At 36.8% G+C, this 12,953-nt stretch overlaps 1 protein-coding gene across 4 annotated transcripts in view; it reads right to left on the reverse strand.

Moving 5' to 3' along the window:
- Positions 1–12,953, reverse strand: part of LOC118573087 (SPHK1 interactor, AKAP domain containing) — a 162,072-nt gene that overhangs the window by 118,242 nt on the left and 30,877 nt on the right. For 2 of the 4 annotated variants that reach the window (XM_036173146.1, XM_036173143.1), the window contains exons 2-3: positions 11,400–11,478; positions 4–103 (exon numbers count right to left, since the gene is read on the reverse strand). In XM_036173146.1, coding sequence (XP_036029039.1) covers positions 4–103; positions 11,400–11,478 — 179 coding nt within the window. Of the gene's footprint in view, positions 1–3; positions 104–11,399; positions 11,479–12,953 lie in introns of those variants that run through there. The other 2 variants (XM_036173145.1, XM_036173147.1) reach the window with 2 other exon arrangements.

Genomic DNA, 12,953 nt, shown 5'->3' on the forward strand with positions numbered 1-12,953 from the left:
TACCTTCTTACAGGCCGTGATGGAGCCAGCCAGGCTGCCTGCTGCACTGCTACTATTCTGCTGTGCTTCCAAAACTTCATGCATCAGTGGTGACTCCCCGTTGCTGTGTGTGCCCCAAATGCAAAAGAAAAGAGAGCAGAGAGAGTCCAGTGAGTCACCTCTCTATTTAGAAATGCAGAGCAAATCAAGCATTGCATGACAGCAAACCTGTCTTTTCTGATTGTGCTCAACACCACAGGTCTTCCTGCTCAAATTGGCGTTTCTGTGTTGCGTTCACATTGGGAATTGGAAATACGACGGACAATCATATTGTGAGCAGAAAACAGCAAGCCATTGCTTCCCAGTGCTTAAATGGACACAGTCTCATCTGTCTGATTTGTAACATGGCTAGCCACTTTTCTTAGAAATAAAGCCTTCTCACTTGTCACATTAATTCAGCTCTGCCAAGCCAACACATCATATAATGCTCATCTCATTTTTTTCAAGATAAAAGCGAAAAAAAAAAAAATGAGCCAGGAGGATAACATGACATGACACCAGAAAGAACATGAGCTCAGCAGGGCCAGTCACCCCCTCACCATCTCTATGGTGGCAGAATGTCCTTCAACTTGTCTGTTCCCAAAACTTGAAATGCTTCCCTATTCTGGATCTAAGAACGATTGGTAGAAATGATCCACTAGCTGACCAAAGCTACCTGGGGGAACAACAGCAACAGGACACAGGGGTATATTCTTCCTGAATCCCTCCCTGCCCATAGTGCCTGAGTGACTCAGAAAAGGAATAAGGGATTATTTTCTGTAATCACAGACCAGGTGTGGTGGGCTAAGATTAGCTTAAGATGATGTCTGTCACGCGTTTTGTCACATGTCTATCAATAATTTGTTACCTATATTAGCCTAATATTCCTTTGCATCTTTCTTCCATCTTTTACTGAAAATGATAGAGCAAAATGCCATTGGGTTTGTCTATGTACAGAACTGCATAAATATTTTTAAAGACTTAGGATTATTGCTGCATTTTTAAAGAGGTGATTAAAAACTGAAGGTTTTATTTATTCTCAAAATCTTCTTTTCTTTACCTAACTGACAGTTGAAAATTAGGCCCCCTTTAAACATCCCATGAATTTTTAAAGCATTGCTAAATATTGTTTTCCTTCTGAAAATATGACAATGTGGAATCTAAAGACATCCTTATACGTAAGACACGTGCTCTGCTGTGATTGTCATCACACAGATACAATTCATCAAAGAGTACCTTTTGAAATATTATTTAGTGGTTTCATATGAAATTTTTTGAAAAATTAAAAAAAAGTTTAAAATAGTAAATCAATTCAAATAAACAGCATGTTCTTAACAGCATCCTAACTCTCATTTCAGGTTATAAAGTAGTTTTAGGAGATCAAGATATGAGTGCAGTCTGCTGGCATTTCCACTGATTATAGTAAATGATAGTGATTTGTGACAAATCATAGGATCCAGCCAAGTTTCCACAGAGTTCAAACTTTTTATTTTGTTACTTTCTGAGTAATTGATACCTTGAGAACTACAGTGAACTCAATATAAAGGAAGGGGCAATACCCACATTTTCCTTGCTTAAGGAAGGAAAAGTAAGAGGAAAAAGTAAATGAAAAGGAATAGTCATGGACGATGTGGAGTAATAGAGTAAAAGAGGGAAGAAAGATGCAAAGAAGGAATATTAGGCTAATATAGGTAACAAATTATTGATAGACATGTGACAAAACGCGTGACAGACATCATCTTAAGCTAATCTTAGCCCACCACACCTGGTCTGTGATTACAGAAAATAATCCCTTATTCCTTTTCTGAGTCACTTAGGCTGTATGGGCAGGGAGGGATTCAGGAAGAATATACCCCTGTGTCCTGTTGCTGTTGTTCCCCCAGGTAGCTTTGGTCAGCTAGTGGATCACTTCTACCAATCATTCTTAGGTCCAGAGTTAGGGCACATTTCACATCTTTTTTTTCAGGATCAGGGAACTGAGGAATTGGAAGTAGAAGGGTGGAGAAGTAAAATTGGGAAAGGTTACTCCAGACTACTCACTGCTGATGAGACACAGTAGAAATAGCAAGTCAAAAGCTCCAAATGCCCTAGAAGGAGCTTCACCTGGTTTAAAGAATTGACTAGACCCCAAGTCAGCAAGAGGGTGATGTGGAAATGAAGAAGAGTGAGGCCTACGTAGCTGCCCACCAAGCATCTACTACTGGGCTTTAGAAAGCCTGGTGTAGTGCTCAGAAGCTTTAGAACCATTCACTCATCCATTAAAAATGAAGAAATAGAAACTCTGTCCATAGATTTCCTGGTGATAGTCTGTCTCCTTTTATTGCTGGGGCACACTAGCTGGATGTAAAGATGCATACAGGAATTTAAGTCTTGTTACCTGTCTACTAGGCTCATTCCATTTGCTCAAGTAAGGCTTATAGAAGTAATAAATAAGTTAACTATGTATACACACATTTAATCACTGTTGTGAGAATTACATTTAAAAAAAAAAGAAATTGAGTAACATCATAGAGTCAGTGTAGTATATTACCTAATGGCAAGCATTATGCAGCTTCACCATACCAACATTGGAAGCAGATATATATATCCCCCTTCTCCCAAATCACCAAAGATGGGACTTTGATGATATTTAATATCCACAACAAAAATGTAGGGATGTTTGCCTTTCAGAATCATGTTATATGGTGTGGATTTCCAGTATGTGACTCTACAGTTGTCTCTATCTGTCCTATGACATTTTGGGATAGAGATGGGGAGTTTGAATTTTTACAAAGATTTTGTCCTTAGTCCGCAGGGAGGTAAAACTTTGGATGCTGCAGGATGTGCCAGATGGTGGTGACATGAAACTCATGTGTTTATTAATATGAACTCTACTTGACATGAAAATAATTGTTGTCAAGATACATGTTACAATTCTATAACCAGCTCTAATGGGCAAGCCTGTAAAGTCTTCCCTGGGACATTTTCCTTTGATTTGATAATATTTATGAAGGTCAGCTTTCCAGGCTGATTTTCATGTGGAAGCTTATAAAATCTGTTTCAGTGAGAAGGAAGATAAAATGGGAAAGAAGATATAAAAGCAAAGTATGATGGAAAGCAGTGATTTTAAGCTGCCCCTCCATCAAGAAGCCTTCTTTACAGAAAAAAAAGTCATTTGTGAACAAATGAGGTGTTTATGGATCACTGCACTGCCTGTATCATTGACTCCTGTGGAGTGAGGGAGGAGGCCAACATCCAGGATCACATGATTTCTCCAGAGCCAAGTTCTCTATGTATTCCTACTTAAAACTTGGTTCAGGAGCTAGCACCAATATATGAAACTGTGGCTTGTTAGAGACCTGGGAATTTGGGTCCTTCCTTATAACTTCTGAATTAGAATAAAAAAAAATTGCATTGAAGTCAGGTGACTTCCATGACCACTAGTGTCTGAATAGTACTTTTCTGTCATGCTAAGTGATGTGCATTCTAATTTGCCATGGTCCTTTGTACATGATGTTTTTCATCTAGAAACATTCTTTCTAATACACCTCCCTCGTTTATTAATAATCCCTCCTCTATCAATTGTGTCTCAGCTTATAAATTGCTTCAGGTTTCTCCTTCCTACCCCACCCCTGACCAATCGTGGAGAGCACAATTCCTCTCTGACACCCTCCCAAATTCCCATGAACACACAAACACATTGACACTCCTTACTATTCCCACTACAATCTATGAAGTGAGATACTCACTGTCCTCTGTATCCCAGAAGCATCTTGAGTCACATCCGCTACAGTACTCATCAAGAAGGCTGATCTATGGAAAATATTTCTCAGCCTCTCCATTTAGGATGTGAGTTTTAGAAGGGTAGCAACTACAGAGGACCCAGGATAATGCTAGGCAGCAAGCAATTGCTAAGGCTATTTGTTCCCATCTTTCTGGGAAATCAGTTAACCTCAAAAGATTAGACACAAGCATGTGTTTGCATTCATTGTTTAATTTTCAGCAGCAGTGACAGATGGTAGGGTAAGCTGTATCTGAGAAGATAATTTAAAGTATTTGCCAGGATAGTTTTAATGAAAAAAAAAAAAAAAAACAAAACTGCTGTTATTGTTGCTAAACACAGTGTAAAGTCAAACACTTTTAGTAGATGATAAAAAATAAGGTTTGGTCTTGATTTCTCTCCACTTAAAGGGTGCTTTTGGTAAAAAGGAGCGATTATCATTTTCTGTTTGGTTGTGTCAGCCCTTGTCAAGGATGTGTACTCTTGAGTTCTATACTAAATCCTTTCATCTCAACACTGGAAAAAAAGACCCAGATCCATCTGAAGAGGTCTTGAGTGAAAAATTGAGATACGCTCATTATTATCAATTTTAGAAAGTACTGCAATTGTGAATTATTTAGAAGAATTTAAAATATGTGCTTGCACAGCTTAAAATGAAAGGTTGCTCTACTGAATGTCCTTAGTTTATCCTCATCCAAAGAGATTTACCTGCTATGTGCAGGTCAGGCATTTAGGTCAATCTTTCAAAAACCAGTTTGTAGTATAAATTGCATGATGTGCTAGTCTCTTGCATTTCTCTCCTGAGCCACCTCTTGATTGAGACTTGGTTGTGGTCTTTCACTAAGCTTTTTGTCTGACTTCTGTGAGTGTCCTCTTCAGCTATGCCTGGACCTTGGTCTACTGAACCTTATATTAACAATATACTTTCTACCACATTTTAACAAGCCTCTGAAACTGAGTGTCTGTCCAATTTTCTCATCTCCTCACCCTTGATACAGTCCTTGGCCTGTCGTTAAGAAATACACTTAGTTCAGTTTCACAGACTTGCCCTACCTTAATATGCCTTCTTAACACTTCCCTGTTTGGCGATCCTTTCATCTTGCCTCTTGTCTATAAATTTCTCCCTAGTATATTCAAAGTTAAGTCTAGATCTGTATTAATGTCACTTGTACCCATTGTAACAGCTTACATAAAATCTACACTGCCAACTTTAACAGATACCTGGTAGAAAAACAATTCCATTTTGCACTGTATTCTCTAGTTGCATTAAGTAGGCAAGATACTAGGTTCTTTTTATTTTAATTTTGTGCCCATATGTATGCCCTATCCCCTGCCAGTTTGGAGATATCCATGCAAATGAATTCTTGACCAATTCAACTGTGGTTGAAATGCCTATTATGTCCTCATGAGCACTAAGAGTTTAGAAAATTTATCAGAGGAACCAATAAGTCAACCTTGAACATATTTGGAGATCATCTTATATTTTTCTTGTTCCAACATTGAAAGGTTTTCAAATAACTGAGGAATGAAGTGTAGACCTCTGATATTGTACACCAGCAGAATAATGATAACAATGCTATCATGTGACCATCCTTTGATGTTCCTACATGAAGACATTTTAGAAGCGAGTGGAAAACAAACACCTCACTACCTGTTGTCACTATTATACTTCAAAGCAAGTATAGACAATATAACAACACTGTGACGCATTATCAAAGAATGAAAGGCATTACCTTGGGAATAAAAAATAGTTGATGACCCTTCCCTACCATTTTTTTTGTCCTTGGATCACACAGACTGTCCTTGCAGACCCAAGCTTGGGTACCATCTTCGTACAGTGCTTAGTGAATACAATAAAAGACTACAAGAGGTCTTTCACTATGAATCATAAAACAAGTGGGTTGTTCTTGGCAGAGAAGATGGCCACAAATTAGTTATTCTCTAATTCAATCTTCATGATTAAGTAACAAAGAACAAAGGCCTGATTATAGTCTTGTTACTTTCTCTGAAATATAATTTGCAAAGCCAAAAGCTAATAATTTCTCTGTTTTTGGTACTATTTGTACTGAAGTCTTTTATACTAAGAATTATGTTGAATATTGTATAATTAAAGCTCTTTATTTGGAGGTCTCAAAAATCTAGGAGCTATGTCCATAAATAATCTGGAAACACATCTTAATTAGATACTAGGCAAAATGATTGATTAAATAGGAAATACAACCAACAGTGATTGTTCATATATGAAAAGGATTGTGGTGTCTCATACTATTATGGACAGTCCATAGTGATGAAGAGCACAATGTTTGCATGTATGTTTGCAGAGCAGTGTCAGATACTGGGTTTTGTAAATGACAGGCAATATACACATGGCTTTACTCAATACTGTGTAGATTTTTAGATTTCATTTTTTTTTAAATGTTGCTTCACAGTCTTGGCTTCACCAAAATCCTAAGATGTAATTTGGAAACTGTAACACCTTGCTCATGGTGGATGGAAACATATCCAGCCAGCAAACACAAATACTTGTGTGTCTTTCTGTACCAACTAAGGCTATAGGGGAAATTCCTTCAAAACATACAGGCTACCAATCACATGTACAAAAACATGAACTAGTAACATTAAAACAATACATTCATGTCACTATTGGTAAGTTAATTTTTCATGAATAAGTATTCATATAGGAATGCCACTTTTGATTATTTATTATATGAATAGTTATACCAAAAGAACATCACCTTTAAAAAAAATAAAATAAAAGGTGTTTCAGCTGCAAAGATAAACTATATTGTGTAGGTAGTTTCATTCAGCTACATCAGACCTTGGTCCAGGTGAGCTATTGTGTATGTTGCTTCATTCAGCTACATCAGACTTTAGTCCAGGTGAACTTAGGAAACATGTTATGGGCATTGTCTCAGCTCCCTCCTGCTCAGTAGTCCATCAAACTACCTAGGCAAGAGCCGCTCTGGATTCTACAATTCTTCACCACCCGTTCATTTTTCCCAAGGTTGCTATGGTTTAATGCCGCAGTATTTGCACTCAGTAGTATGTTTTACTTAGTTACTAAGTTATGCCTACACTGTAGATAAGGAGTTGAGTATTAATATATAACCTAATATTACATCACTGTCAAATAACAGCCCTAGATTTGTTCTGCCAATCCTGACACTGTCGTATCCTTCTCTACTGTGCTTGCTACCAATCCCTCTCAGTTTTTGTTTCTATGACAAAGTTAAGTGAGACCAAATGTAGCCAGCTCCCAAAGCCCCAGTGTTCAAGAAATCTAGCTGTAAGAGTTACTCAAACCTCTCTAATATTAAGTTGTTTTTCTGCTCAACTGTGGAATGTAGACACCATGGGCTACTATGGTGGTTTTACAAGATTATTTCCTGTAAAATGGCAACATCATACATGGCGTGAAAAGTACTCAATATGAAGCTGAGAAATGATGCCACTATAAGTCCTAAAGATTTGTTTATTCCAAAAAGCCTCCTTGTTAGGATTGTACACATTTGGAAAATATAATATATGCAGACTTCTAAAATAAATACACACATATTTAGTTTTGTCTTTAAACATGAGGTTTCAAGATATTCAGAACAGACATTTCTGTATTTAGGGAGATTTGTGAGCATTATCATGATGTCACAAAATGAAGACTCGCAAAGTTCTTTGAAAGTCCAAAGACCACAAGAAAATTCAATGAGTTTATGAAGACCATAAAAAGAACACAAAATATGTGGCCTGTTCAGGCACAGAATGCTTTTTCTATCATATGAAAAAGACTGTTACTTCAACTTGCAAAAAATATCAATAAGATTATTTCAATGAATATGTAACAATTTTTTTCTAGGGTAGCTTGTGCTTTTTTGTCCTGTGTTCCTGTTTGTTCTTCAGAGATTCCTGAAGAAAAGCTTCTTCATTAGACATGAGCATCATGTTTCCCAACTGAAAGGGAGTCATATTACTGGAAAGAAGGAACAGGATGGGCTGAGCCTTGCAGGGAGCAAAAGAGGAATGGCAGGAAGTATGTTGGTGGAAAATACAGATATGGGCCACTCCAATGTGTCTAGTGATTTTAGATCTGGAGTATAAATTTTGGGAAATGTTTGTTGGTAACTAAGGAAAGAAATAATTTTTTGATCATTCAGATTATGAAAATTATTACTCTATCCAATGCCAAGATCAATATGCATTGGTATGTTGTTTCTGGAAGTATGCATTCATGGCTTTTCTAGAAAGCAACCTGATCAAGCTTTTCCCCAAATTTCACCCATTCTTGATTATTACCTATATATGGTGGTTGGAATCGGATATACCCTATATATCTTGAGCATTTCAATACAGTGAAAATGGGCTAGCGATGGGAAGAAACAGGAAAGCCAACAAAGCCCTGCCTTAGGCCAAAAGCCGTGCCCCCCAGCAAAAGCATCTGGGTTGCTGGGGAGAAATCTGTTATGCCAGGTAAGTGTCTGTGAATCTACATCTTGCCTCTTGCATCTCCCTCCTGAGATTTCTGGATTGAATCATAGTTGTCTATGTCAATGAGTAATGGAATAAAGTTAAACCCAGAGAATTACATGGACTGCTTCACAGTGAACAATGAGACAGGAGAAGCTCTCAGAGTCTCCTGGGTGGCATTTCTGGTACTGTGTAAAATAATACCATGTCACAAATAAAAGGATTTTTTAAAGATGTGCATCATAATACATAAGGTTACCAATCTGAATGGTTTCATTTTTTTTTCATTATCTTTATGAGCTCAGGACTTGAACTGAACTCTTTATTGGGTACATGAGAATATTTTATAAAAATAACCAAAGCATGTGGGAAGGTTATCAGGAAGTATTAGAATAGCACTTTGGAATGATTTAGAACAGATCTTAAAAAAGGCTGGGGAATAACCTTGGGCAGGTGGTTCTGCATCAGACTTTGGCATGCATATTAGCATTTAATGATTTTCTTTGAAAAATGTGCCTGTTATTACAGTTATGGTTTACTCCTTAAAACTCAAGTAACTCACCCCCTCCTTACAAATGCACTTTCATTTAATGACTGTAAAAAGCACAGTTTGTTAAATCTCAAAAAAGGTACAAATAGGAAAACAAACTTATAACAGAGGAGGGATATTTCAAAAACAGTAAAAGTATAAACAGAACCCACAGATTAGGAGCCAGTTTTCTCTGCACAGTTGAATTAGTTTCCAGTACTTGAAAACAGAAAGAGTATATCCATAAAAAATACTAGGAGGTGGGTAAATTGGCCTATAGCAGACAGTAATTTCTGAATGTAATATTTTAGTAGTATCAGCTGTTATATTCATTTTAGTGTAAGTACTGATGTAAAGTACTTAATTATTTTACTGAAGATAACAAGTATCCCAGACATATTATTCTTCTTGTATTTTCTTCCCTTGAACTTTTGTTTTGTTTTGTTTATGCTTTTTGAACCAGAAAAGTTTTTGGTTTACATCTTTCCCAAAATAATTTTATTTATCTAAAGTGCTTCAGGTCCTAGCATGTTTCAGAGTAAGTTACAAAGGTGTCCATAGGCCCCTTACCTTCTGCACACATCGTCACCAACATGCTCTACCAGGTTGCTCTGCTGCTTATTACCACTGACAAACATACCTCCAAAAGCATGTCATTATCACCCCAAGTACACAGTCGGCATTCGGGTTCATATTTTGTGCTGTAAATTCTATGGATTTGGAAGAATGACATGCGTTCACTATTATGGTGTTACATGGGGCACTTTCAAAGCTCTGAATTCTCTTGTGTTATTTCTATTCAATTCTACACTACCTAGCCACAGATTTTCAGTTTATAAAGCCATGTGTTCCCGGATTGTGTCTTACTTTGCTCTGAGTTTTGGAATCAAGAACTTTGAAATACTGTTGGAATGCAAATGGGATCTTTTCGTCATCTTAACAGAAGGCTTTGTAACTTATCATAGCTAGAATAAGCAATCATTTTCCCATCTCCAGGACAAAACTATCCATAAAGAAATCATGATTCAGTAAATATATCTTTACCTCTCAACCTTAATACATGCCAACTTCTCTTTAAGGTACAGCATTTGTACCTAAGAGAAGTTTACAACTTCAGTGGGAGTAAGTTAGAACTGCTATGCTTTATCTTTCAATGTATTATTTAGTTCTTGATATGGAAAGGGTACCTGACTCACAATGAGACTCCACAAAAGATAACAGTGCCCCTAACTAGGCATCCTTCTATAAATGTGATAGATTCAATTATGAAATTGCATTAAGGATCTCTTCAAGTTGAATATTAAGAACAAAGTCTTAATTTCTGTTTATTTTTTTGTATATGAGAGCTGATACTACTAAAATATGAGTGTCAATGAATGTATCAGATACATACTAATAATCTACATGTACCCCAAATGAAACATTTACATTTCTAAAATTCAATAGTTTATTTATTTTAGACCATGTAAAATGTCTGTAAGTCCTAATGACAGTTTTTGAAGCTTTTAGGAGTGTAGGAATAAAATATAAAATTATCCACATGTTAAAGTCTTATACAGGAAAAGATTCACAGTTCATTTCAATGAGTCAGATTTGAACATTGCTTCTTTGTGGAGTGTAGAACCTTGCCGCATAGTGGTTTAAAAACTTGAATTGGGTTCCCAACTGGCTTTCATTGTTTTGACCTTGGGAATGACATTTAATCTTGTTCAGCTCTCCCCTGCTAAATGGGGCTGATGTCAATCACTTTATAATAGCCATTGTGAATGAAAGGAAGGCAACCTCTGTGAAAAGTAAACACACTTCATTGAGTACCTGTTTTACTCATTGCAATAGGATTTTTACAGTTGTCCTGGTATTCCTGCAGAGTGCTTGCTACTGGCCTGTGATCATCATAAAAATACAGAGTCACAGACTCAGTGTTTGCTCACTTCATTACTCAAGGAGTTGAGTCTAGAAGAACCTGCTCCCCCTAGTCTATGGTCTTGCCTAGACTCCTGTCTGTGTCTGTCCTTGTATGATTTCCAGCTGTGTAGGAACTATTTTTAATGGGATCTTCTTACTGTTTTGAACTTTTGGGTCTAGAGAACAGCAATGCAGACTGGGAATAAGGATTGGCATGAGAAGTTACCTTGGTGGTTGGAATCAGATTGGATGCTAGGCATCAGTAAGCACATCAATGGGTCTGGACTTCCATGAAAATGCAGTAGAAACCAAGCCTGATTTTAAGATTTGCAACACAAAGTTCTGACTATGTAAAGTTTTTACCACATGTCTAATGATATTGAAATAGCTCCAAATATTTGAGAGACAAGAAGGCAGGAGGGCACTGAAGGGATGGAACACAGGAGTTCATGACATTGAAATATCTCTTAATGCCTTAGAGCCTTTTAAGCTGGAAGAGGGCAGGGCACTGAAGGGGTAGAACACAAGGGTTAAATGCGACAATAAATAAGATGCCAGGTGCATGCCACGGTTTGCATTTCCACAACTGTGCCATCAAGCAGTAAGTCTAGAACATCAGGGTCAAAACATTCAACCATGTATCCCAGGGGCTCATGGATACTGGAATGTAGAAGACCCTGATCATGGCCTGGCATTGCAATCCCCTGGACCCCAAGCCCCACAACCAACCTGGATTCCTGGGAGTGTCTCTTGGCAGGCAAGGCAGCAGAGAGGCAGGTAGGAGAGTTTGGTTCAACTACCCACATGGCTGATGGAGAGGACCACACCCACCATAAAGGGGTTAGAAACACCAGCAGATTTGGAGAGGAAGCCAGAGAAGAAGTGATGGGGGAAAAAAAGAAAGAAGTTTTAGTATCGTTTAAGGGGAAAGACAAATTCACAGAATGCTAGTTTTTTTTTTTTTTTTTTTTTTTTTTTTTTTTTTTTTTTTTTTTTTTTACAACAGTGGCTACATGACAAGTTCTAGAAAATACTTTAAAATTCAGCAAAGGGTCTAAGGATTCCAGACATTTGCTTATATGTCATCTGACTTGAGTTGACTTGGGTCAAAATGGATTTATATTTGTAACTGAGCATCATACCATTTGTGAATCAAAAAAAATAGCTTTCATTTTTCAGATAAGAGTTTCAGGCCTTCAATTAATTTTACACACTTTTTTCTGACAATATTTTAAGAGAATAATAAGGCAATATATCATTTTAAATATTTGTTCTTTTGAAAGATTTGTAGCTAAGATTTCTGTATAATGTATGTGTGTAAGCCCTAGTCCCTTTTGGAATGCAACTTGATAGTATATTATTTTAAATCTCAGTTATCATGGCATTACCATAACTATGAAGGGATAATACATATGGCTAGGAGTAGCTATCCAGTTAAGTTGAGGGTGAAAAGAAAACTGTTAGTAAAATAATGTTTATCTTTTCTCATAGCCACTGGTAACTCATTAAAATACGAATCAATTTTACTCTGTGAATGAAGCTATCAGAGAAATATGAGAGATCTCCCAGCAGGAAAACCCTGGTGTGGGGCAGAGAAGAGCAAGTACACATGAGTGACCATCTTTGGCCATATGAAAATACCTTCATTTATTCTTCCAAGGTATTTTCAGAGAGCACAAAATTCTAAATTAACAATTGGTCTTTTTGACACATTGAAAATATCACCCATTTGCTTTGGTGAAACTAGCCATTAGTCTAACTGTTGGTTTTGAAGTTTTAAGGTCAAGGATCTTTTTTTATTGACTTTTTTTTTTAAAAAAGATCTTTCAAATATGTTTTCAATCTAATGATACTTGATAGTAAGTCCTTTTATATTGTCTGTTCTTCTGTTCTTTTGTTAAGTGTGAAATATTTATTAAGAGACTGGGGAGGGGCCTCATTAGTTAAGACCACTTGTTTCTCTTGCAGGGAACCTGGCTTTGGTTCTTAGTACCCCTATGGTGCCTCACAAACATCTGTAACTCCAGTTTATGAGAATCAACACTCCTTTATAATCTGCAAGTAGCAAGCATCCATATTGGTGCCCATACACACAAGCAGGTAAAATATTCATACATTTAAAATAAAACAAATAAATCTTAAAAAAAAAAAAAAAAACAACAGAAGTATTAGCAATCTTAATTGTTTTCAGGGAAATGATATATAAATGGCTTTTTTATGTATAATACCAGAGCTAAAATTCTAGGGATTTAACTATTACCTGGTTGTGTCATGACCAATGAA

The sequence above is a fragment of the Onychomys torridus genome, chromosome 23 (genome assembly GCF_903995425.1).
Source record: "Onychomys torridus chromosome 23, mOncTor1.1, whole genome shotgun sequence".
NCBI lineage: Eukaryota > Metazoa > Chordata > Mammalia > Rodentia > Cricetidae > Onychomys > Onychomys torridus.